Here is a 26,128-nt window from a genome sequence, read left to right as displayed (position 1 = left end):
CGTAAAGATATAAACCCATAAAGATATAAACCCGTAAAGATATAAACCTGTAAAGATATAAACCCGTAAATATATAAACCTGTAAAGATATAAACCCGTAAAGATATAAACCCGTAAAGATATTAAACCGTAAAGATATAAACCCGTAGAACATTGTTTATTATAACGCAGGTTTGTGATTCATCTCATGATATGCTCATGTTGGCACTTGCCTAATTTAATCCAATCTTAATAGTGATTAAATAAGGAAATATAATAATAATCAGGAGAAAACTATAAATCTTAACAAAAAAATTCGAATTTAAAAGGTTTTAAAGAACTTTATAGATGTTAATGTTGGCACCTGCCTTATTTTGTTCAATTTTAGTAAAACAATTTGATTTAAAAAATAAAGAATAATGTAATCAGGGGAAAACTATAAATCTTAACTAATATGATACAATTTAAAAGGTTGTAAAGAATTTTCTACACGTTAACGTTGGCACTCGCCTTATTTCTTTTCAATCTTATAAAAAAAAATATATATTTAAAAAATAAAGAATAATGTAATGAGGAGAAGACTTTCAATATCATCTAAAGTTGGAGAATTTAAAAAGTATTTTTTGGGATAATCTGATTTTTATTTTCCTTTTTCTATCTCCACAACAGCTCAACGTTCCGATTGGACGTCTCTGTGACCTCGGCTGGTGGCGTCTCTCCGAGGAGACTCCATTACGCGGAGCGTCCTCCAGGAGAACTCACGCAGACCACTGCAGGGCGAAGAAGAGGAGCAGCAGCGCTGTGGTGAAGATGGCTTCCTCTTTCCTGAGCTGAATGCAACCCAAATGTCTTCCACAGTTGTCCGTCCGTCCCCCCCACAGCTCCGGGCTTCAGGGAATCTAACAACTGCTGCGACATTCCCAACAGACTCATCGTCCCTTTCAAGTTTCCCGGTGAATTTCCTCTGCGCTGCTGATCCTGAGCAAATACTGCCTCAGTGTGGTGAAGACACACTTCACTGGGAGGAGAACACGGGGGAGGAACAACTGCTGGGAAGACAGGAGGGAGAGGGAGGGAGAGGGGGGGAGAGAGGGGGGGAGAGGGAGAGAGAGGGGGAGGGAGAGAGGGAGTGGGAGGGGGAGAGAGGGAGGAGGAGGGAGGAGAGGGAGGAGGAGAGAGGGAGGGAGGGAGAGGGGAGGAGGAGGAGAGAGAGGAGAGGAGAGGGAGGGGAGAGGAGAGAGAGGGAGGAGAGGGAGGAGGGAGGAGGAGAGAGAGGAGGAGGGAGGAGAGAGAGAGAGGAGGAGAGAGAGAGAGAGAGGAGGGAGAGAGAGGAGGAGAGGGAGAGGGAGAGAGGGAGGAGAGAGGAAGGAGGGAGGAAGGAGAGGAGAGAGGGAGGAGAGAGAGGGAGAGGGGAGGTGAGAGAGGGAGGAGGGAGGGAGAGAGGGGGAGGGAGGAGAGAGAGAGAGAGGGGGAGGGAGGAGGAGGATGGGGAGAGAGGGAGGGATGGGGGAGGGAGAGAGAGAGAGGGGGAGGGAGGGAGAGAGGGAGGGGGGGAAGAAGGAGAGAGGGAGAGATGGGGAGGAGAGAGAGAGGAGGAGGAGGGAAGAAGAGAGGGAAGAGAGGGAGAGAGAGGAGAGGGGAGAGGGGGGGAGGAGAGGGGGGAGAGGGGAGGGAGAGGGAGGGAGGGAGAGAGGGAGAGAGAGTGAGAGAGGGGAGGGAGGGAGATAGATAGAGAGAGAGAGAGAGAGGGGAGAGAAAGAAGGAGGGAGAGAGAGGGGAGAGAGAAGGAGGGAGAGAGAAATAAGGAGGGAGAGAGAAAAAAGGAGGGAGAGGGAGGGAGAGAAATAAGGAGGGAGAGGGAGAGAGAAAAAAGGAGGGAGAGAGAGAGGGGGAGGGATATAGAGAGAGAGAGAGGGTGGAGAGAGAGGGAGAAAGAGAGGGGGGAGAGGGAGGGGGAGGGAGAGAGAGAGGGAGGGAAAGAAAGAAAGGGTTAGAGAGAGGGAGAGAGAAGGAGGGAGAGAGAGGGAAAGAAAGGGGGAGAGAGAGAATATTTAAACTGCGATCTCAGAGGTGAAGTTAAATATTTTAACTTGCTTTGTTTTTATTCTGTTTAGAACATTTTCTGTAAATTATTCTTTGTCCTCTCAGATTAAACTTTTAGTTTGTGAATATATTTTTGGTTGTTGAGCCGCTTTCTGACGTGACAGTAAAATATATAAATGATGAAGAATATGTTGTCCATACATCTCTTCTATAACTAGATGAACACATTTATTGTGTTTGTTGTCAATACAGCTGCAGGTTCTGGATATTAGAGAAATATCACATAAAGTTTGTGTTATTTTCGCAAAAAATTGAATGTGTGAAGTCCGTGAATTAAAGGCGTTGTGAGTCTTCATATTAGTAATCAAACGTCAAAACAACCCTCCAACAATAAAGTCACAATAATCCATCACAAATAGATAAGATGGTAATCTTTATGGAATCACTCAAATACTAAATGATCTCACGGCATAATACGGATGACCTTTTGACCTTCCTCCAAGAATTCTTATAATTCTTGTTTTGCTGACCTAAATATGAATTAAACCAGAGATTAATGGAGATTATTGGTTGTGACATCATGCGACCCGATGCTGCTCCTCAGTCTGGTTGCAGCCCGCCGTCCACGAGCTGCAGGACCTCAGAGGCCCCGCCCCCAGAGCGCTGCTATAGGCTCCTAGGATACACTGAGCACCTATCTCCTCTCTCCTTATTTATACACTGAGCACCTATCTCCTCTTCTCTCTCTACTTATGAATATTCATCTCTCCATCACACATTATTAACTCTGTTTCCTCCCCAGAGTCGTTGTGACTTCACGTCTCATAGGGTCTGATGTCATGGCCCTGCTGATGCCCCGCCCCCACCCCCCCCCTCTCTCTCTCTACGTCCATCTGCTTGATGGATTGTGGCCTCACATGATCCGATGCGAGGTCAAAGGTCAGGGATGTCGTACGTGTACAGATCGTAAAGCCCTCTGAGGCACATTTGTAATTTGTGATATCGAGCGACATAAAATAAACTGAATTAAATTCGAGAGATGATACCAGTGATGGTGTAATATGTAACACACTCATGCATCATTTTGACTTTATTGTAATGCGGATGCTTGTAGACGTTAATAACAGTTTGCAGCAGATAAACTGAGAAGATATCATCTACATTTATAATAATACATTCCCCAGTTTAGTCGAACTATTCGAGCGACAAGATCGCCCTTAAAATAGTACAAAACGTTACATTAATACATAATGCGGACAATGCAATGAGATAAAGACTATTGTTTTTTAACAAGATTTACTGTCTGCCCCTCTTTTCACCGACGTGGTCCTTTCCAGACCTCATGTTTACATTTTTGTATTTAATGAAATGTATTTATTTATTTATTTAAATTGTATTAAACCAGGAAAAGCCTGATTGAGATTAAAACTATCCTTGATAAGTTTACCTAGCCAAGACAAGCAGCAGCACATTAAACAAAGTTTCACACATACAACATAAAACAGTGACAGATCATAAAAAATTAAAATTTAATTTAATTTAATTTAAAAGTTACAAAAAGCCCTCAACTGCACGTCGTCGCCGACGCGTTCTCGTTGCTCTCCTCCGGCAGAACTCGGAGTAATCCCAGGATTCTCCACGAAGCCGACGCAGCGTGACATCACAGGGGTGTGTTAGAAGAAAAGAAAAGTGTGTGTGGAACACACCTGTCACAATGAAGCGGTTAACCCGATCACGTGGAACTCGACTCACGTTAAGCCGCTGCTCGTGGCGGCGGCTGCTGTTCTGTGGTGGAGCGTCACGGCCGAAAGAGGAAGTGATGACAACGTACGTTCATGAGTTCATGTCTCGTTATGAAAACAATGCGATGAGTTTCATCCCAGGTTTGGTTTCACTCTCTGTCGCCAAAACACAACTTTCACTTTCTGTAATCCAGAACTTCTCTACAAATCTCACGCAATTCCTGTTGGAATGCCACAAAGCCCAAATATGAACTTTGGACCGATACAGCTACGTGACATTTTAATATCTCATTTAATGGAAATAAAACTGAATATACAATCATAGTATTCAGATCAGCTTGAGACACTGGCAGCCGGGATGAGAGGAAGAGAGACTGGAGGGTTCAACCTGAGCCTGTGTGCATTGATTTATCTCTGCATTGATTTATCTCGTCTTCTTTGGCAGGAACCCAGAGCTCCCAGTTTATAGATCGTACTGGACCTGCACACCTGTAGCTGTACACCTGTAGCTGTACACATGTAGCTTTACACCTGTAGCTGTACACCTGTAGCTGTACAGCTTATATCCAATAAAATTGAAGCTATCAAATACGAAAAAATATTAAATACATCACATTTTAGAAGACGCTACAGCAATGGGGGTCAAACAGAAGGCCCGCGGGCCGAATGCGGCCCACCACGTCATTGTATGCGGCCCCTGACGGCTTGAAAGACACATGATCACCTTTATATCCCACGCGCTTTTATTTTGAAGGTTACAAACTAAATGGATTTGAGTTATAATATTCGAGAAATGTTCCTGTGTACAATATTTCTACTCTCGAATAAACAATCATCAAATACAAAGAGAGTTATTTAATAACATGTTCGAGTAGCTTATACGCTGCTTCTGTTACAACGGCCCTTTAAGAGGCGGCCGTGATGCTGATGTGGCCCACGGTGAAGAGTGATATATTAACAGTTGGACTACAACAACTAATGAGAAGATATCTGCCCTCCTACCTCACTTTAGTGTGTTTTTGACTTTCTGTACTTGTGTTGCGTTGTTTACGTCTCACAAACTTATTCTAGGCCCCGACACGATGTTATTCCTCAACCTCACAAGCGTCAGTAACGTGTTCTTATCCTATACAGCAGATATTACTCGTTTATTTGTGGTTATATGTCACTTTTTACACAGGTGTGTCTCAAAGGACTCTTTTGGGATAGCTTTCTTTAAGGAAACGTCTAATTTATAGCTATTGAAGAATAAGTGTCTGTAGTCCTGTGTTTTTTTAGGCCTTTTTTTACGACGTCATGACACTCCCAGAGTATTTTCTAATAGAGTCTAACAATGAGGCCGATGGGTTCACTTTGTAGTAACTTTAAAAAGCATGTTGCGTCTCATGCTGACGCCTTGATAATAATACATTTAATTTATATAGCATGTATGAATGTAGACACAGATACGGGGAGCAGCTGAGGGTTAAGTGTCTTGCTCAAGGACACAGAGACTAGGGCAGGGCATTGAACCTCCAACTCCCTGATTGGAAGACGGACCTGCTGAGTGACTCACAGTCGCCTTGTGGGTCAGTGTTAGAGGAGTGTGACGAAGCGTCCGTATTCGGTGCCCTGGCACTGACGTCGGGCCGGCTGTCGGTAATGACCCGACGATGACGTCACACCCAGAGGACGACAACGGGAAACAGATCCAGGAAACTCTCGTGATGAAGAGGATGGTGACGTGTACATATATTAAGGTCCACAATGCATCGGCACATTATATTTTAAATACTTAAACGTCACATCTCCTCTCCATGCAACGGACATACGTGTTTGTCCCGTGTGTCGCAGGGGCAGAATGACAAACGCAGATCTAGTGCATATGATTTATGGTTGAAGAATTTTGGGAAACACATTATTGCTTTCATTTTAAAGATAAGATTTCGGAAATTGTGCAGAATCCCAAAAACTGTGGATATGTGGGAGCATGAGCTCAGTGAAGCAATACAATAAATACTTGTTTTGTGTTTATTTATTAGTGTTCATTATTCCTTTTATTATAGGGGAGAGTTTACTATCACTAATCATTTGTATACATCTATATTTAAGTTGACATATATATATATTTAAATATATATATATATATATATAAAGTGTATACAGGTATATATAGATACACTTTTTTCCACATTACTTTTGCATGTCTATTTATGTCTTTTTACCATTTTTTAAAATGATTTTTTACAAGCACAAATGGAAATATTTATGAATCTAACACATTTAAACTGCACTGTAAATTGAGCGTTGTGTATTTTTGTTATAAAACAAATCTCTCCAAAACCCTTTGATCCAAGTAAAGAAACCCTGGGACTAGAACTCTTTAAATATATTTTTAATTTCTGATGTTTAGACCGAATTTATGGTCGACACGATCGACTGACAAACAGGGTTGAGGTGTTGGTTTGATTGTTGTTGTCGTTGTTGTTTTTACTTATTTACTCGCTTAAACATTTAGTTAATATTTATTTTCCCCTCTGGCCAGACTTGGCAAGGTGCATGCTTGATTTCTTTCATCCTTCCTGACCTTCAATGGATTTATTTCTTTTCAAACTGTAAAATAAAATACAAAAAGAGAACATTTGATCCAAAACATTTCAGAATTGTTTAGAAGCTGAGTTGTGATGCAATTTGAAGGACCGCTGATTTACTTCAAAAGTAAATAATGAGAGGACAACTAAAGCTGGAGCAAAAGCATGAATTTAAACTCCTAATTCCGAATTTTATTTAGTCATCTAACCAACGCAAACATGCATAATTATTAAGAGCTTCACATAAATGAATCAACTGACTCTGGAGCGGACGAGAGCAGATATTATCTATATTATCTATTATCTATATTATCTCACACAACACAACCACCAAAATACACAAAACGCACAAATCCATTCCAGCCGTGACCCTAGATCCCTAAACCTCACCTGGAACATGAAAACACATCCGTCATTGCATAATTATGACATTTGTTGAGACAACTCTGTCATTATAATAATAATAATAATAATAGCTTGTAAAAAAGTCTTTAGAAATGTGGGGTTAAAAGATAATGATCGTGAGAACTATGCAGAGAATAGGAGCGTAAAATAAAGGGGCCAATTACTGACAACAGGCATGCAGCTTTTTTAAAAATAAATATATACATTAAACCGTCTTGTCGAAACATGCAGTGGAAGAAAAAAGCCACGCTTCTTTTGCAGGATCAATCTCATGATGTAATCTCATATTTTTACGTTTTTTGTTGTTGTGACATCTCGGGACTACAGATGAGAACAAAGAGCCTCTTGGTTTACAACTCTGGCACGTTTACAGAATTAGTTTTTATTAATGTGCACTGTCCCTTATCAAATAAACCCCAGTAAAAAATGTTTTTCGAGAAATCCTGATCCAGTGGCCGAGGCCTCCAGACGCTGCGCCGCTCTGACACGCTGAAGACACTTCAATCATTCTCAGCCAAACAAACACGCGGCGCGTTGGAGGGGGAGACGCTGAATGAGCGTCTTCTGTCACAATCAACAACCCATTTTCTACATTGCCCTTGAGTATAATGACCAGCTGGTCATTAAATACACTCTGGTGGTCTCACAGGTCACCATCAGCAGCTGCCCATCACGCTCCACCTTCAGCTCTTCACGAGACGTGGACAGCTTCAAACCTCCATGTTCAGCTTGAGGGCCGGAGTATCTCTTTACACGTGGGCCTGGTGACAGCTGTGCCTCATTTTATACAGAGCTGAGATGATTCTGCAATTTTTTAATGTAAAAAAACACACGAGTCTGTGTGATGTCATATCCAAGCGTGCCTTTAAAAAGGTGACTTTAAGAAATGATGTCAAATGTAGAAGACGACCCCGGAGGGTTAAGGGGCGATGTGCTGCCTCCACCAGCTGCTGCTGCCACCTGCACACAGAACAATGGAGGAGCCATCGGGAACCCACAAGGGTTCTTCAGAGTGATGCCAGAGAGGAACCATTTATGGTTCCACAGAGAACCTTTCAAACCAGGGTTCTTCAAAGAACCAGTTCTTTAAATAGTTCTTCAAAGAACCTATAAAGGTATCTCAAAGAATCTTAAATAATTGTTCTTTAAGGCACCATATTTGGTTCCACAAAGAACCTTTCAAACCATTGTTCTTTAAAGAACCATTTCCTTAAAGAGTTCTTCAAAGAACCTATAAATGTGTCTCAAAGAACCTTCAAACATGGTTCTTTAAGGCACCATTTATGGTTCCAAAAAGAACCTTTCAAACCAGGGTTCTTCAAAGAACCAGTTCCTTAAAGAGTTCTTCAAAGAACCTATAAAGGTGTCTCAAAGAATCTTAAATAATTGTTCTTTAAGGCACCATTTATGGTTCCACAAAGAACCTTTCAAACCAGGGTTCTTTAAAGAACCATGTCCTTCAAGAGTTCTTCAAAGAACCAATAAAAGATCCTCAAACGAAGAAAAAAAAGGTTCTTCAGTCGGAGATGGTTCTTGGTAGAACCACAAACCCTTTGAGAGAACCTTTATCTTTCTGTGTGGCCCCGTGGATCAGTAAGTGTGTGCGTTCACATGCAGGCGGCTGTGTATTCGTCTCCTTCAGAGATCCCAACGGGCTAAATGAACAATAAATAAACATGCAGAGTGAAGCGTGAGGCGGTTCTCCGGGCCGGTGCGTTGCTCCTCGACTCAGACGACTTTTTTCCTCTCCGCTCGAGTGTTTTACCGACACGCCGCCGCCCACCAGTCTGCACACGCCCACACACACACACACACGTGAAATGTCATTATGTGGGTCTCTTGCACATGAGGACTGTGCATAGAGACAGAAAACAGCTCCAGAGCCTCACCTATCAAATCCACAGACTCACACTGAGACACGATTGTTATGCTAAATAATAAAAGGCTTTCAAATATAAAAAAGGCAAATGTGACACACTTCTGCAATTACAGTTATTACAGCGATGTCACACTCCGCTCACATTGCAGACACGTCCACTCTCATGCAGGCGGATGCCATTGTTCCTTTGTGTCATCACATGAGGACACAGCGTGTGGCAACATGGACGACACAATAGGGCCGGGTGACGTCGTTTCAGGCGGCCGAATTCATATAGAATACAGTTCACTGTCATTTTTCTTGGAAATATTTCAAATATGCCTGGATTACATTTCAACCCTTTACAGGCGCTCATTGGAACACTTTGAAATCCAAAATGTCAACACGTCAGTGCTATTGGAGGACATAAAAATACAGTTTCACTGTTGGGACATTACAAAAATATATATATATATTTTTAGGTATAAAATCAACATCAACGAAGTTACCATCTTTGGTTCTTTGCCTGTTTGTGGTAAAGAAAATCCAAGAAGTATCTACACTTCTGTTCAAAAAATGGGGTCACTTAGAAATGTCCTTATTTTTTCAGGAAAAACAGTTTTTTAATGAATACGATTAAATGAATCATAAATACACTCTCGACATAGTTAATGTGTAAATGACTTTTCTCTGGTGTTTAATGAAGTCTCTGCAGAGGTGTGTAGAGGCCCATCTCCAGTGTTCTGATGGTACATTGTGTTATCGCCTTAGAAGACTAGCGGAGGGGTAGAAAACCCCTAAAAACCCTTTTTATGTGAGCGCAGCTGAAAACAGTTATTCTGGTGAGAGAAGCTATAAAACTGGCCTTCCTTTGAGCGACAAGAAGAACTACATTCATATTTACAATAAAAATCATTATTTCTAACCGTGTCAATGTCTTGACTATATTTTATATTCATTTTGCAATTCATTTGACAAATAAAAGTGAGAGTTTTCATGGAAAACGCCACATTTTCTGGGTGACCCCAAACTTTTGAACGGCATAGTCTATATATATAAAAAATACAACAAATGCACATTTGATGGGACTTCCAGGAAATACATGCTGCCCGTGTTTTGAGACACAGTCCTGAGACGGTCAGACTCTGACCTACACCTCCACGTTTATTTAATGCAACACGGTCTGCTTCACACGTATGTGATGATCTTAACATGTTTGCATCTGAACCCAGAGCTGCCAGCTGCGTCCTGGGGAAGAGGGTGCAGGTGGCACCGTATCGGTGTGTGTCCTGTTTTTCAGGCAGCTCGCGACAACAACAACAGCAGCGCTCGGCTCCCCCCGGGTTCACACGCCGGGGAGCGGGGGCGCTCGAGGGATTCGAGGCACGTTTGGGCCTCAAACCATCTGACAAATCTCTGGACCCGGACCAAGCTGCTGATGCCGAAGCTCAAGGTGCGAGGCCGTCAGAATTTAGGCCGACGTATTTGCCTAAAATGTAAAAGAGTGACTGTTTTTGGTGTTAGGCGACTAATCACGTGAGGGCAGGAAACAGTAAACAGGACATTGTTGCTCTGGAGTCCCCGCGGAATGAATTAACTCTCAGGGAGCAGCCGTCAAGGGACGGACTGTTTACCTGCCTGTTTAAAAATGGCACGATGAGGGAGGGGGCGGAGTCAGAGAGGGCACAGTGAGTCGAAAACAAGGCCCTCAACTCCACACCAGAAACATATGAGCGAAATGTCGTTGGTAACTTTGAACTGAAGACAACACATATAAATCAATGGGGCACAGGAAGTGGGCGTGGCCAATATACAGGTAATACAGTGGCGTGTTGGTGCCAGTTTAACCGCGTCACTGTCACAAGAATTGATGTTCAAGGAACTTGAGATGTAATATGGTCAATTGTGTGCTATAATAATAATCCATTTTTTATTTTAAATGTATTTAACCAGGAAATGCCTCAAATAAAATTCCCTTTACAAGAGTGTCCTGGCCAAGACAGCAGCAGGAGCACGTCACACACAGTTTCATACAATACAACATAAAACAGTGACAGACAATTGGTAACAATTGGTTATAAATCAGTAACATTTGGTTTATATAGCACATTTTAAGGTACTCAAAGACACGTTACATGTTACATTCACACACAGCTGGGGAGCAGTTCAGGGTTAAGTGTCTTGCTCAAGGACACATCGACTAGGGCGGGGATTTAACCTCCAACCCCCTGATTGGAAGACAAACCTGCTAACTGACCCACAGCCGACCCTAAAAGCCTGCACTGCTCTGCAAATGTTGCCTCTCTAATGGTGTGATGAATTTAAAAGTGAGTGAAATGAAGAGCAGAGGGCAGCGGCCGTGTCTCCTGAGTGCAGGTTGAGAGGATTTAAGAAGGCGGCAGGCAGTACACGTCATGTTCTAGACCGTCACACTTGAGGCACGACTGCGGGGCACATTCAAAGTATTTGATAAGATGACCTGCCTGTTGCAGGCCGACCAGCACGGGACATATAGAAGTCACAGAGCGGCCGTGACACGTTTTTAAGATCCGATTGCATGATAGTGACACGACTTTATAATTAAAGCAGTATATAAATACTCATATTACCAGACCATGAGTGTCACGGTTCAGCTACACACATTCCTTTTATTAGTTGTCTGCCTCTCTAACTATCACATCATTCCAGATCCTGCTTCCCACCTCGTTAGTCCAACTCCCTTCAGCTGCATGTTCTCTCACCTCGTTAGTCCCTCATGCCCTTCACCTGGTCCTCATGCCCGTCTCACCTGTTGCCCATTCCCTCGTTAGTCCCCGTCTACTCAGGTCCCCTCACTTGTCCTCCACCAGATTATCTTGTGTTTTCAGCCCTCGTGTGTTACATATTGTGTTTATATATTTCTTAGTGTTCTGTTCCTGATGATTCTCTAAGTAAAGATCATTATTTGCAGTTCTGTCTCCTGAGTCGTGCTCTTGGGTTCATACTAATCGTGACAATGAGGATACTGTGTGTGGCATTTGAGCTGTTATCAAGTCCATCTAGCACAAAGCAACCCATATAATAAACAATGCATCATGTTTAAATACATATGGATGTGAATTATCGTGCACATATTAACGACTGCAGAGCAACCGTATGCTGCACTGTTCTCCACAATAATATACTTGATGATCAATTCAATCTCACAGCAAGATAAACTATAATATCCATTGAAACAATCTAAATACATCAGTAACAATGCATATACTAAATAACCCCTTATCATAATACATTGTTGCCTGGTGGGGTTTGAATGCTCCCCCTGAGGGTGCCACCTACTGACCAAAAGTCCAACCCTGAACCACTTGTGCGTGAATCTAAAGTGGACAATTTTGATATTTCTCAACAACAACTCCATGAGTTCCATATTAGGACTCACTGCATGTATGCACATAGGACTACACAACAGGACTACACAACAGGACTATAGGTCTTAAAGCATTAACGCAGGGCGGGAGCTCTAAATATAGCCGAGGATCCACATTGCTTAGGGCAGCGTGATTCCCCCGTCACGTGATCCCGGTGATACACACACACACACACACACACACAGGCCGCTGTCCCTGGTCCTGAAACGATACCGCGAACTGCACGTGCTCGATGTGCAACATAAGAAGCCTAAAACACACACACACACACACATGCATACACAAAAAGGCCCATGAGGTTAGACGTGCATCTATACAACTTGTCAAAGTGTGACGCGGTATGCAGGGTGCAGATATAGTTCGATACACACACGAACTGCAATTCCTCAGGAGCAACAGTGCGCGGCGCATGTCTGATGCAGTTCGGGGAGGGGGGGGGGGGGAGAAAAAGAGAGAGAAAGGGAGTTTGATTGATCATGTGGGCTATGGGAGCCTGCGAGAGTTGTCGAAAAATTGCTGCATAGACGCCCCTCAGGCACCGATCTGGTAACCCACCGACTTCCAACCCCCCAAAATAACCACAATGCACCTGTTACCCTAAGAGCCGTGCACCCGCAGGGGCGCAGACCCGCCATGTCTTCCGGGTTGGACTTTTACCGGTTCGTCCAACAACACATTAAACTTACCGCAGTCCTCGCACAAGATCTTCCCGACGTCCTTTTTGAGGTTCTTCGCGCTCGCGTCGCGAGGCGCAAACGCCGCTCTGAACACGGAGGGCTCGTCAGTGGGGTCCATGAAAAAAATGTACTTGTGGTTCTTCTTCACTTTGGCGCACGGAGCCTCGGCACCGAATTCCCCCACGGTGACGAGCTGTTCTCGCGCCAGACCCCCGCTGCTCAGGGGCCACACATCCAGCACTCTGACGTGCACGCGGTACCGCTGCTGCGCGGACGCGTTCGCGTTCGCAGGCGGCGTGGACTGCACCTTGCCCTCGATCACCACGGCGGATTTGGAGACCTGGTCCTGCAGGGAATTCAAACTCGGGGAGTAGCATGCGAACGAGACCCCGATGACCAGCATGGATAAATGTACTGAATCAAGCCTCATGCCGCCTGCTTGGGCTCGGTGGTCGCTGGTCGCGGCGTTGCGGCACGGCTACTCTCTCGGCTGCGGCGGCGGGGCGATGGCGACGCTGCTGTTGGGTTATTAAATGGAGAGGCGGCAAGTAGGCTCCGGTGGCACGGCGGCAGCGCGGCAGAGCTTGCATAAGTGTCCATGCCATCGGGATCCGCTTGCTTTTTTTTCTTCTTCTCTGAGTGATTTCCAAAAGGGTAAACAGCAGTTTTGAGAAGGGGGGGGGGGGGCGCGCCGGGGATGATGCTGGACTTCCCAAAAAATCCAGCCACTGCTTTCTGCTAATAATAAGGCATTGTAGAGATAAAGAGAGGAATTCTCCCCATCCAGAATGTATGCCGGCCCCTATGCTGCCTTCATCACTGCAAGACGACGCCACTCTTTATCTTTGCCCCCCCAAAATAAGCAGTGGTTTGGGTTGAGCGCTGAAAGGATGGTGTTCCTGTACCATCTGCAGCGGAGGTTTAAAACACGTTTAAAAAAAATAGAAATGCTGCAGTGATCCACAAGTGTGTTAATCCGGTCTCGAAAACATATAAACCATGCTTCATCCCCCCCCCCCCCCTAAAAAATAAAAAATAAAAGAATATTTCAGGTCGGCAGATAGAACGCTAACACGGCGCCTTCCTTCCACCGTGCAGCAGGCGCTCTCTCCCTCTCTCTCTCTCTCGCTTCCTCTCTCTCTCTCTCTCCTCTTTCCGCCTCCCCACGAGCCACAGATGGGTGGGAGTGTGTGTGTGGGGGGGGGGGGGGGGAGCCGATTGCCAAGGGGCTCCGTCAACATAAACGCAGGATTGTTGGAGGCAACCGACTGGACCAAAGAGTCGATCTCTCTATCTCTCTCTATCCCTCTCTCTCGCCCTCTCTCTCTCCCTCTCTCTCCCTCCATCTCTCCCCCTATCTTCCCCCTCTCTCTCTCTCTCACTCTCTCTCTCTCCCAAAATCCCAGCTGTCAATCCCTCCGTGTTGTGTCACATTGCGTTGAAACAAACGGAATCTTAAATCCTGATGTTCCTCACTCTCATCTCACTGTTGAGGCATCATTGTAAACTCCAATAAAGAAACAACAATGAAACAATAATGAAACAATAATGAAACAATAATGAAAAAGGTGGATGTTGAACAAATAAATAAATAAATAAATGTGCTTCGATCAGGATGCGAAAGTGTTTCAGATTCTTCACGAGTCAGTTTTGACTGAGTTTGCGTCTCATATCTTTGATGCCGCTGCCTTCAGGTCACATTCACTGTTCCTCCTCTCTAAAAAAAGCACCGCATTAAATCCATATACAGCTAAAACAGCTGCAACACGGCGTCAGAGTATTAGGAATATAAGAAAAAAACACCAATCAATGACAACTCAATGAAAGTATCATGTTCTGTGTTCTTAATAGAATAATTAAATCTGTTCACGTGATATTACACTTTGCCACAAGACTAACTATAACATAATTTAACAATATATCAATATTTAGCCAATAGCAATGCTCACGATTTGTAGTTCTGATTGTAATGGTTTGGTTTAGCCCAAATAAAATGCGGATACAGGATGTTGAACCGACAGTATTCACAAAGAGCGACATCTGTTGACCACAGTGCGTGCGTGTTTGTTTGTGTGTGTGTGTGTGTGTGTGAGAGAGAGAGAGAGAGAGAGCTATATTTGACACACACTTAAATGTTGATGTAACTAAAAAACAGCAAATTAACGAAATTCACTGATTTTAATTCCTTACCAATGAAACATGTTCATTAGGTAAATACAGGTTTATGTTCATATTTGAAAGCCTCACAACAAACTAATGCACGTGCACTTGTTCACATATGGCTGCTCTCCGTGGTCCTGAAACTCTACCAGGCCTATACACGTCACTCCATATAGTGCTGATGTAACGCGGGATAAACACACACGTCATAGCTCACCACGTGACCACGAGCCCTCTCTCCTGGCAGTACAACGCTCACGCGCATCTTCCCTCATATAGTTGCAAAGACTATCCCTCTCTACCTGAAGACGGCAAAGCTGCAGTTCCTCAGTCGCGCCGACGGGGGGCGCGCGCGTCCTCCGGGATCCCCTCACAGCGCGTTGACATCAGAGGGAAGGAGAGCGTGCGGCGTTGAACTTGTGTGCGTGGCGCTCTCCGTGCACACGACTCCCTCACCGGCACCGTGTCCCATCGTCGGTGCAGCAGGTTCCACCGCGGTGTCACGAAGAGCCTCCGAGCGCGTTCACGTGGAGCCCTTCGCGTCTCCTCGTCTTGTCCTCTGCGGCTCGCCGTCGCTGCAGACTGCGCGCTGTAAGGTAAGGTTATTACGGGAGCTCGCTCGGCTCGGAATGACGCGTTATGTCCATGTCATGCCGGCTGTTCATGTCCTGCAGCATCGACCTGTCCGATGACGCGCAGCTTTCTATGTCGTCGCCTCGCAGAGTTATGGATCTTATGACATATGAGCATATGACGCCGTGTGCGCGTGATATAATCACGGAGCCGCATGTTGGAGCAGCGCCACTGCATTCCGCTGTCGGGATGTAGGGCACAATTTTGCGAGGGGGGTCCCAGCGGCGGCTTTTCTGATGCTGAAATCTGCATTTGAACGTATCTCAGGCATCCAATCAGGAGCGATGTGACCGATTCATGATTAAAGATTAGCCTTATTGATGAGAGATGATGGCATTGACAGGTGGTTTGAGGTCTGTCGGGGCATCTGAGGTGGCAGAGAGAACAGGTGATGCTGTCAGGTAAATACATTAGGCATAACTGTAACATGGTTTGGGATTAGACAACCGGATTATATTATACATTGTATAATATCGGCCCTATAAGAGGAAAGGGGGATATCACTTGTTATAGGGGCCTATAGATCTCATAAACCAACACTTTAGTTCAACTCAAATAAGTTATATGAATATACTCACCTTATCATGTTGCATTCGTCTATACTCGTGTTTGAGAGAGAAAATAAAGAGCACGTGCCATAAGAGTTGCACATTGAGATTCTGCTTTAGAAATCAATTAGCAAAATACTTGTGAAGTTTGGGCAAAGGAACGATGTTGAAATGAGGATAAACCAAACAGAGAAGAAGTGTCAGCATATGTAATTGTGAGGCTGAAGATCAAGATGATACTCTATATGAATTACCCTCTTTTTGTATTATTTAATACGTTTTAATGTCCTTTAGGTGAAAGTTGGGTTGACTTATTGAGCTTTTATACTCACTATTTTACTTCTAAAAGCATTTTGGGCTATGTGAGACAGGACGGGCTGAAGGGCTCGTCAGGAGGCCGATTTAAGGTATAATGAAGTTATAGATTAAACTATATACATGGTTACTCATTTTGATCCGGCATGCTCACGAGAACTAAATATAATAAACGTCACAGTCCAAACTTTGATTTAGACTTCTAGACTAAGACATATGAGCAATAAATTAACGTCACTTATTTCTTGTGTTCAGTGTTATATTGTATTGTCAATAATTACTTTAAATATTATTTGTCTCCAATATGATAATATGTTGTATTTATTTATAATTTCCTTTTACTTTATTAACCTTTGACATTCAGATTATCACAATATTGGCCTATACATGTGCATGTAATATTATTTTAGGTTGTATGTCATTCACGTGAGGGCTATTTCAGTGTTACATATTTATTATTTACAAAAGAATATTCTCTAATTTGAATATATGTCCAAGTGCAAAGCAACATGTTCCGTATAAATATAAATGTCTTAATATGTCCCTGTGTGACAATACTTAAGAGTTATAAATATATTAGGCTTATATAATATTAATAAAAGAACATCGTTGCATGTAATCGATCATCTCAGTGTGTGAGTGGCTCGCCGTCGCCTCACAGCAGGGGTCCGCCCGGCTGTGGATCCCGGTCTGGGCCGTCCGTCAGTGCGGGTTCCCTGCGGGTTCTCCGGGTTCCTCCGTCAGTCCAACGCCATGCAGCTCCGGTCAATCGGACTCTAAATGTCCCGTATGTGTGAGTGTGAGCCCTGAGATGGAGTGGTGACCCGTCCAGGGTGAAGCCAACGTCCGCTGGGAACGGATCCAGCGACCCACGACCCTGAAAAAGCGGTTCTGATAAAGGACCGGAGTAACCGGACTGCTTAGACCTCCTTCAGGCCTCCAGAGAGCCTTCCGGACGCCTGAAGACACGTGCACGTGTCTTTTCTTTACAATATACTGTCAATATAGATATATACATTCAGGAAGAAGAAAAAAGAACAAACAATAAGATCACAACACTTGAAAAACGAAACTCAGAAACATGTTAAGGGTCAATACTTTGAGGACACACGTGCGTGAAGTGCAGAACGAATACTGAGCTCTGAACGACCTGCATTCAACCATTTAAATGTTCATATTCACTCTCGTGAATATTTCAATTTGACTTCATAGACAGAAATGATGAACCCGTAGTATGTAAAGGCCAGATTGGATAATAATATATATATTTTTTTTATGTACATGCAAATAAATGGTTGGTTCAATGATTCAAATATATAAGCATGGCGTTATTCTCAGCTTTATATTGTGAAAATAAAGAATGACGCATTTTCTTATAGGTTTCAGGAGGAATGGAAACGTTTGTTTCAGAAACAAATATTAAAACGCTCATAATTACAAAGGCTATGCAGCAGGAGCAAATTGACAAAAACGAATTCAGGCAATATTGTGTTAAAGGTCAGCTTTAAATGAAACGCATGCGCACGAGGACAAGAAGGACCAACAGGTATGTTGTGTGAAGTCAAATGTGTCGAGAATGTGTTGATTGGTTACTTTCTTGGAGGAGATAAATGCAAAATTAGAAGGATTTAATTAAAATTGCAAAGCTATTTGCAGTCACCTCGGACAATTATGCCCCAAAATTATACCATATAATATATAATGATCCAAATAGCCATGTGCATGTGTCGGCATGTGTATAAAACATTTATGTTTTAGTCTTTCCATACAATAATATGCACAACAAGAGCACATAATGCATTATTATTGTTATTGCAGCAAATTATGGGTATATGCGATCATTTGCTGCAGAAGAAGAAAAAACACAGCTGCACAATTAACACCATGACGTGTCGTTTAACGCGAGGGCGGCATGCAGTCAGCTGGCAGGGCGAGCCACGAAGAAGAGCACAGGCATGACGTCACGAATCAGATGACTTTGGAAATAATTGTAGTCAGAAACGACGTGACTTGATGTTCACGTGATCCAAAGAGGATCCATTGTGCTATGATGTGCTTCTCGTGAACGCGCTTTAGGTGTAGCTTTAGGTCGGACTACAGGCCTCTCTGCATGGAGCTGTTTTACATGTTTCTAATTGACGTTTTTGAGATATGTTCCACGGTGAGAATGTTGCATTTGAAATTATATAAAAGATAAAGTTCACTGACGAAGTTTCAGGTCTTTTTTTTTTTTTACCTGCATCTCAATAACTAAACATCACTTATTTGACCCAATGTGGCGAGTTATAGCTTTACAATCCAGAAAAATAATGTTCCTAAAAGTCATTAACATGGGTCACATGACCCTTTCCCCAACGTTGGCAATGCTGCAGTTCATTAGCAATCCCTGGGAAGCAGTTGCAAGATTGTAATGTCATGTTTTTTGGAAACATATTGTGTGGAATTGCTTCGTCTAATTCACCAGTTTTTAAATAAATAATGTACATGAATTGCAATTCTGTGTCATTTCTATATGTCATTTAGGCCTTATAGGCTATGAGAACAGTTTAATGCATAGCTGTGGCTCTACAGGACTGGTGGTGAGGCGAAAAAAGGTATTCACTCACATAATTATTATATTATTAAGCTATATCAGCCCCACATTTATTTTAATTAGGTCACTATAGACTACTCGAGGGACTTGATTAACTTCCCATTTAGTCAATCAGCTTGTATTACACATAACTTCAGACAAACAAACAACTGCAACACATGTATTGTTTTTTTAGAATAATATGCACAAAAACGTGCACGTACACTTGTGATGTAAGCTATGCAGTGCTACGTTTAAAAAAAATATTTTCTAATCTTGCTTTAAATCAGTGGGCAAGCAGGGTATTTGCATGTAAACAACAACAACAATATTTCTAGAAGTACATATGCACAACATCCGGTTGTCGACATGACATTATGAGAAAACAGAAGAGTCCTCGCTCCGCATTAACGGCCCCCGCCCCTCTTGTTCTACCTTTCCGTCTAGATCTCGCGAGAGTTCCGACGTGCGCGGTAGTTGGCCGCGGCTTTGCAGCAGACAGAGGGAGAAGGCAGGCAGGCAGCATCATGGCGGACAGAGACAGCGGCAGCGAGCAGGGAGGAGCAGCGACGGGCCCAGGCTTCGGTTCCATGCAGCCCGCGACCAGCGGGGCGAGCTCGGCCACCGGGCTCCAGCACGAGACCCAGGAGCTGGCGTCGAAGCGGGTTGACATCCAGAACAAACGGTTCTACCTGGACGTGAAGCAGAACGCGAAGGGCCGCTTCTTGAAGATAGCCGAAGTCGGGGCCGGCGGAAACAAGAGCCGCCTCACGCTCTCCATGTCCGTGGCGGTCGAGTTCCGCGACTACCTGGGGGACTTCATCGAACACTACGCCCAGCTGGGGCCCAGCAACCCGGCGCTCTTGCAGGACGAGCCCCGGCGCGCGCTCAAGAGCGAGTTCTTGGTGCGCGAGAATCGGAAATACTACATGGATCTGAAGGAGAACCAGCGGGGACGGTTCCTGAGGATTCGACAGACCGTTAACCGGGGGCCCGGTTTGGGATCCACGCAAGGCCAGACGATCGCGTTGCCGGCGCAGGGACTTATTGAGTTTCGTGACGCTTTGGCGAAACTTATTGACGATTACGGCGTGGAGGACGAGCCCGCGGAGCTGCCCGAGGGGTCGTCGTTGACTGTGGACAACAAGCGGTTTTTCTTCGACGTCGGATCCAATAAGTACGGCGTGTTCATGCGCGTGAGCGAGGTGAAGCCGACCTACCGCAACTCGATCACGGTGCCCTACAAAGTGTGGTCCAAGTTCGGCAGCACGTTCTCCAAGTACGCCGAGGAGATGAAGAAGATCCAGGAGCAGCAGCGGGAGAAGCGGGCATGCGAGCAGCAGCAGCAACAGGAGGAGATGCAGGCGGACGATGGAGAGGAGGATTGATCCGGAGAGAGAGAGAGAGGGCAAATATGAACGAGAGAGAAAAAACATGCAAGAGTAAATAAAATAACAGAAATATAATTAAAAAAAACTCTACTGTACAGAGAAAGAAATCTAAAGATTTAACTGTAATGGTTTAACTCCAAGGGAGCATCACCCACAATATAAGAAACCTCCACAACTTGACAGTTATGACATGTTGTCACCCATCGCTGGATGTTTACCCCCCCCCCCTCCACTTATCCACCATTAATACAGTAACAGGCTGCTAAACAAAGTAATAACATTATATTTGAACTTTTTGTTTTGTTTGTTGTTTCCTACTTGACAAAACAATATTGAACTTTAAAAAAGTGTTTTATTTCCCTTATTAACCGGAAGAAAACATCTTTTTGTACCAGTTAATGCTATTGTAAAGAAAGAAAACTACAAAAAAAAGAAGATAAAAAAAAAAAAAAGCGTCTGCGATGGATTTATTGCAGTGCCGAGGACACGTGAGCGTATGACGTCACTTCAGCACAAATCGGATGTTTTGATTCTCAAAAACCAAAATTCAAAAAAAACTCGGTAGTCACCTGTTCTCTCCATCCTATTGTAGAGATGTGGTTACACATGCATCATACTAGGGGGGCTATAGGCCCGCTTTAAAATAAACTGGTTACACGTCGTCATGCAGTATAAACGGACATAAAGGCATCTTCATTAACTGAAACACGTGCTATAATTGTGCAATATATGCATTGCATAAAAAAAATCAAATATATTGAAACTGGTCTCTTCGATGACGTTTTTTTTTGTTTGCCAGAGGCATTCAAAGAAATATTAATATTGTAATTTTTCTGTTTCAGTTTCAAATTGTTGCCACGCGGATGGATTATATAATAGACTACCTTTTTTGTTTGTGTCTCGTGTTAATGCAATGTTCATTTATACAAAAAAACAAAAAAAAGGTAATTAATGTGTAATCGATGAAGAGGAAACGCAGTGACGAAGAGTAGCAACAGTGTCCTGAACTAGCAGATTACTTAAACCAGATGACGCGCCGCGTGCTGATTGGCTTAGAGGTCTCGTTCAGGCGTAAACGTCTAAATGGTGCCAAGGAGTGCTGCTGCATGTTAATCTGCACTTAAAAAATAGATTTCGTTAGTCCCCCCCCCCCCAATATTTTGCTCAAAGGACTCTTCCATATGTAATCTTTAGCGTAGGAATCTCACGTTTTGAGTAATCTGATCCATCCAAAAGGCTTTTGGCGTATCGTCGTGATTGGAAGATCAAAAAGCGCGATTGTTTAAAAAAAAAAAAATGACTTTTGCAAAATATGACCATCCCGTTACGAGTCGGGGGTCCACTGAGGCGTAAAGACCCCCTAAAGTTCTGTCCCTCCATGTGTGAGACCTGAGGGGTGCTCGGTGGGGGCTGCTCTGCAGTCACAGTTCCACGTTACACCTGTAAACCCGTAGAATAACCCGGTTGGATTCTGTTTTTGGTTTTATTGTAAATATTTGGGCTGGGGAAAAAAAAAACCCAACTGGTTCCAAACCAGTTCAGTCGCATCTCATAGATGCGTGTTGATGGCAGTTTTATAAACTCTGTCGGTAAACTCCCAGAGAAACTGGCAACAATCAGAGAATGTCAGATTATTTTGTCGTTTTTACCTCCTGCATCTAATTGAAAGCTGAGGCTGCTCCTCGTGTTTTTAGATTGAACGACTGGAAAAAATGAACCCAGCAGCCGGTCCTGGAACCGCCGAATTCACGGAGCAGCGTCTGGCGTGGACCCGAGACCCGTCCTCTCCGGCGTACGCCCGCTTTACACCTGGCCGCCGCTCTGGATCGCAGTTTGACTTCTTCGTTTCTCTCTTATTCTTTCTCATCTCTCTTTCTTCTCCATTTTGTGTGTGTGTGTGTGTGTGCTAAAGAGGGGTTTTGTCACGAACCGTAACTTTCTTTTCTTCTTTCCTTTTCCTTTCCTAACCTCCTTAGCCGTCCCCATCCTCCAGCTGTCGGCCGACATGTGAACGTGGAAGGGGGGGGGGGGATGCAGAGGACTCTCCTCTAGCTCGTGGGAGCAGGAGGCCTCATTGGGAACATCAAATAATATCAATTATTGTTGACAAGCCACCTTTTTGAAATGCTCGTTGAGGCTTGGGGTGGGGGGGGGGGGGTTATGGCATGTCGCTCAATTAATGGGGAGCAGCAAGCATGTCTTGCGTTCTTATTTTTTTTGCGTAGTTTTACCTTTTCAGCGTTATTTGTGTATAATTATAATTTTTTTGCGCTCGCAAAAAAAACAAATCTTTATTTTAATTTTCTTTTTCTTCCTCCGCGCGAACATTTCATCACCCGTGTGCAATATCGTACGTGCCAACGGCGGCAATATATGTATATCAATTAAAATATATGATTACTATTTGACAAGCACGTGGCTTGAACTCCGTGTTTTATTTCTCGTTTTGAAGGAGCTCGAATGCCTTTTTTATTTTAATTTTTTAATTTGCACTCGAACGCTCGTCCACGCCGGAGGAATCCACGGTGTGGGCCGCCGGTCGGGTGAAGAAGTTCACTTAATTAACTTGAAATAGAACAATGTCACTTGCGAGGATGCCTCTCTTTTCGGAACACGCTAAACTTGAGCTCCATGGGCTGTTGAAGGTGGACGATAGTAAACCCACGGCGGAGTTTCTGTGAGAAGGAAAAACTTTCAAATTCAAACGACAAACGGTGAAATCTCCATTTTTAGCTTCAAGCTAAGAAAAGGTGGTTCAGTCCAATTCTCATCGAGGTGTGTGGTGACCTGTCTTCAGTGGTTGTTGTGTGTAGCACTTTGCTTTCCCAGGTTTAATGACATGCCTGACCAAGACTTGTTTAAAATGATCTCAACAAAGAATGTCTCTTATTTTAATCTTTTCTTTCTTTCTTTTTTTAGACAAGTGTTTCTTATTTTTTTTCCCTCTTATTTTTAATGCATTAAATGATCATTTATGTACATTTGACAAATTTATAAAACAAATATTTAATTTACCCCAATGATGGGGGGGAAATACATTTAAAATGTATGTTTTATTTTTAAATTTTATTTTTTGTTTCTTGTTGGAGAGAAAAAAAAGAAAGAAAATCCTTCTCAATAATGTCCTCAATTCACTGATGAAAATATGTTTAATTTTGATGTAGTGTTGTCCACAATGTCTGACTCTACAGTTACAATGCTACTAATTATGAACGCTTAATTTTACAGCCTTTAAAATGCAAACGTTGCGATGACAAGTTACCGATGACTCGTGTCTCCATTAGTATGTATGTATAATACTGGGCTGTAAAATAAAGCATTACTTTGTTCTCTAATCAACCCGACTATGTTATTTGTGATCATCTGTACGCAATGACGTATGCTATATGAACTTATTTGAAAAATGAAAAGCTTATTGATCGTAACATAACTGGGTCTTTCAAGTTTTATCAGCAAATGATCACTGTTGAGGTTTCCCCGACTACTATAGTGAAAAAATATGAAGATTACTCCTTTAAGTTACTGGTTATTCACAAGTTAGATATTGGCTTTTAGTCCTAGAGTTTTGGTGTAAAGCTTTTTAACAGTGAGACGTAGAAGACGATAATAAATCGTGTTTATTTGATCCACACCGATAAGAATAAGGCGCAGGCACCAGGGCCATTAACGCTGAGAGGGTTTTTATTACTTTAAACAGGCTTCTCCTCGGCCACCTACTGCGCCAGAGGAAACTCAAAATAAACAGAAGGATTTGTTGAGTTTATATTTCCCACCACACACACACACACATACACATACCACCCTCCAGAGAGGTCAGAGGTCAGGGTCTGGATATGCTCAAAGGCATTTGTGTGTGGGTAAAGCTCCGGCCTCCTCTCGGCCTCTCCGGCACCCTGCTGGGTGAAAAGGAAACAGAAGGAGGATGTGCTGATGAGATGGACTCCAGCCCAGAACCGAGAGCCCACACAGGAGATTAGTTCAGGTCGTAGGAACACTTTTACTCTGTTATCCTACTTTAATGCACGATGCCAATAATAATAATAATAATAAATATTCTGCTGGGTAAGATCAAGAAAGCAGGTTGAGCCCGGTCACACTGCTCGCTGTTGATATTTAATTGATGCTGCAACATGGTCAGCGTCCCCTGAGTGTTATTCCCTGACAGCGACGCACTATTATTAATATGCCGCCGTGTTGCGCAACATCCTGCCACCTTTGACCTTTAGGTGCGTATGTGCGTCTGGTGTCGCTGTGCCTTCCGCCCGTTATGTTTTGCCCCCTGCATCCATTTTTTTTAATCCTCATTTCGTGCTGGATGCCGAAGCCGTTTGGTGGTTCGTGGTGGTGACGTCATTATGTGTAGGTTTCCGGGGTGACCACCAGAGGGCGCTGTTGACCTATACATGAGAGGCTGGGCAACCGAAGGGAAAGAAGATGGCTTCACTGTGGTGGAATGAAAGGGCTCGAGGCACGTGGGGGGGGGGGGGGGGGTTACGGCTTCCTGAGCTGCAGCTGCACATCGTTTAGAAACATGACATCCGGGATAGAGGCGCGCTGGATATATATGTGTGTGGAGCTCATGTTGTAATGCCACAGCACCTGCATTACATCAACACGTCCATCAGGCACATTTATACAGTCATAATTAAAATTAAAATTATTAAATTATCTCTAATGATTCAGCTTTACTCACAAGGATAGATACATGATATATATATATGTATATATATACATATAAATATATAAATATGTATATATATTAGGGCTGTCAATCGATTAAAAAAAAGTAACTAATTAATCGCACATTTTGAAATTCATTAATCGCGATTAAAAGTTTTTTTTTCTTCAAAAGACTAAATCTTCTAAATGAACGAGTAATCCCTTCAGACAGCGTGTATTTTAGACACTTGTTTAAATGTATTCTTTTTTAAAGACAAAACTTCACACAGAGCTGTGTTTTCAAAGAGGCTCCTACCTATAAAGTGCCAGCGAGGTATTTAATATTGTGGATGATAAATTGTTTCTTCAGTGAAACATCAGATTAGTAAGAAAAGGTGTATTAAAGACCCCATTGGTCCTGTCATCTTTAACATTGAACAGCAGAACCAGTGGCCTTGGTAACTGACTGACATTCAAATATGTCACGTTAACCCTCCGGAGGCTGGGGGCATTTTATACATTTTACAAAACAATGTAAATTCACCTTTTAAAGGCGTTTGCATGTGACACACCCCCACGTGTTATACATCAAACATTCCAGAACAATCTCATCTCTATTCAATGAGGCTCAGTTGTCCTTGCGCCGTGTTCTCTGCTCTCTGACTGACAGGCTGCTCATGAGCCTCACATGTGTGGTGGGAGGTCCTTGTGATTTACTGAGTGTTCATTGGTTGTATTTTTCGCAAAATGTTGACAGACAAACGGATTGACCAATCACGGTGAAGGTTTCGTGTGACGAGTTCTTTCCGCGCCGCGTCCCCCGACACGTCGCCCCTCCGTTCCTCTGTGTATCAGAGGGGGAGACGGGAGGAAGGAGGAGCAGGAGGAAACCCGACTGATTCATCCACGAGTTAAACTGATTTCTGCTCCTTATTTTCGCGGAGAAATAATTGTTTTAAAAACGGAAACAGTGTCAAACCGTACTGCCGCGGCTTGACACTCAGAGGAGTGTAACAACTTCAATGAACACCGGAAGCAAGTCGAAGTGTCCTTGAGCAAGGCACTGAACCCCCAGTTGCTTCCCGGGCGCATCACTGCAGCCCACTGCTCCTTAATAACTAAGGATGGGTTAAATGCAGATAACTAATTTCCCCTTGGGGATTAATAAA

General features: G+C 43.5%; 2 protein-coding genes across 3 annotated transcripts in view; one reads left to right on the top strand and one right to left on the bottom strand.

The window, feature by feature from the left end:
- LOC130188344 (pro-neuregulin-2, membrane-bound isoform-like) overlaps positions 1-13,114 on the bottom strand; it is an 83,855-nt gene extending 70,741 nt beyond the window's left edge. Inside the window, 1 exon segment of the mRNA XM_056406664.1 lies at positions 12,691-13,114. Within this exon segment, the coding sequence (XP_056262639.1) occupies positions 12,691-13,111 (421 nt within the window). The 5' untranslated portion in view covers positions 13,112-13,114.
- A 2,021-nt stretch (positions 13,115-15,135) lies between these two features.
- Positions 15,136-23,635, top strand: puraa (purine-rich element binding protein Aa). 2 transcript variants are annotated; one of them, XM_056406716.1, is made up of 2 exons: positions 15,136-15,437; positions 19,357-23,635. In XM_056406716.1, exon 2 carries the CDS (start codon positions 19,437-19,439, stop codon positions 20,295-20,297), a length of 861 nt encoding a protein of 286 aa, XP_056262691.1. In that variant the 5' UTR covers positions 15,136-15,437; positions 19,357-19,436; the 3' UTR covers positions 20,298-23,635. The 2 variants fall into 2 exon arrangements, 1 of the variants encoding a protein (XP_056262691.1); XR_008830607.1 differs by lacking the exon at positions 15,136-15,437 and having other exon boundaries at positions 17,632-20,351; positions 21,995-23,635.
- Positions 23,636-26,128: the final 2,493 nt, after the last annotated feature.

This window comes from Pseudoliparis swirei, chromosome 3, assembly GCF_029220125.1.
Source record: "Pseudoliparis swirei isolate HS2019 ecotype Mariana Trench chromosome 3, NWPU_hadal_v1, whole genome shotgun sequence".
NCBI classification, from domain to species: Eukaryota; Metazoa; Chordata; class Actinopteri; order Perciformes; family Liparidae; genus Pseudoliparis; species Pseudoliparis swirei.
The sequence above is the reverse complement of the archived record's forward strand: the minus strand, read 5'-3'. Positions and strand labels throughout refer to the sequence as shown.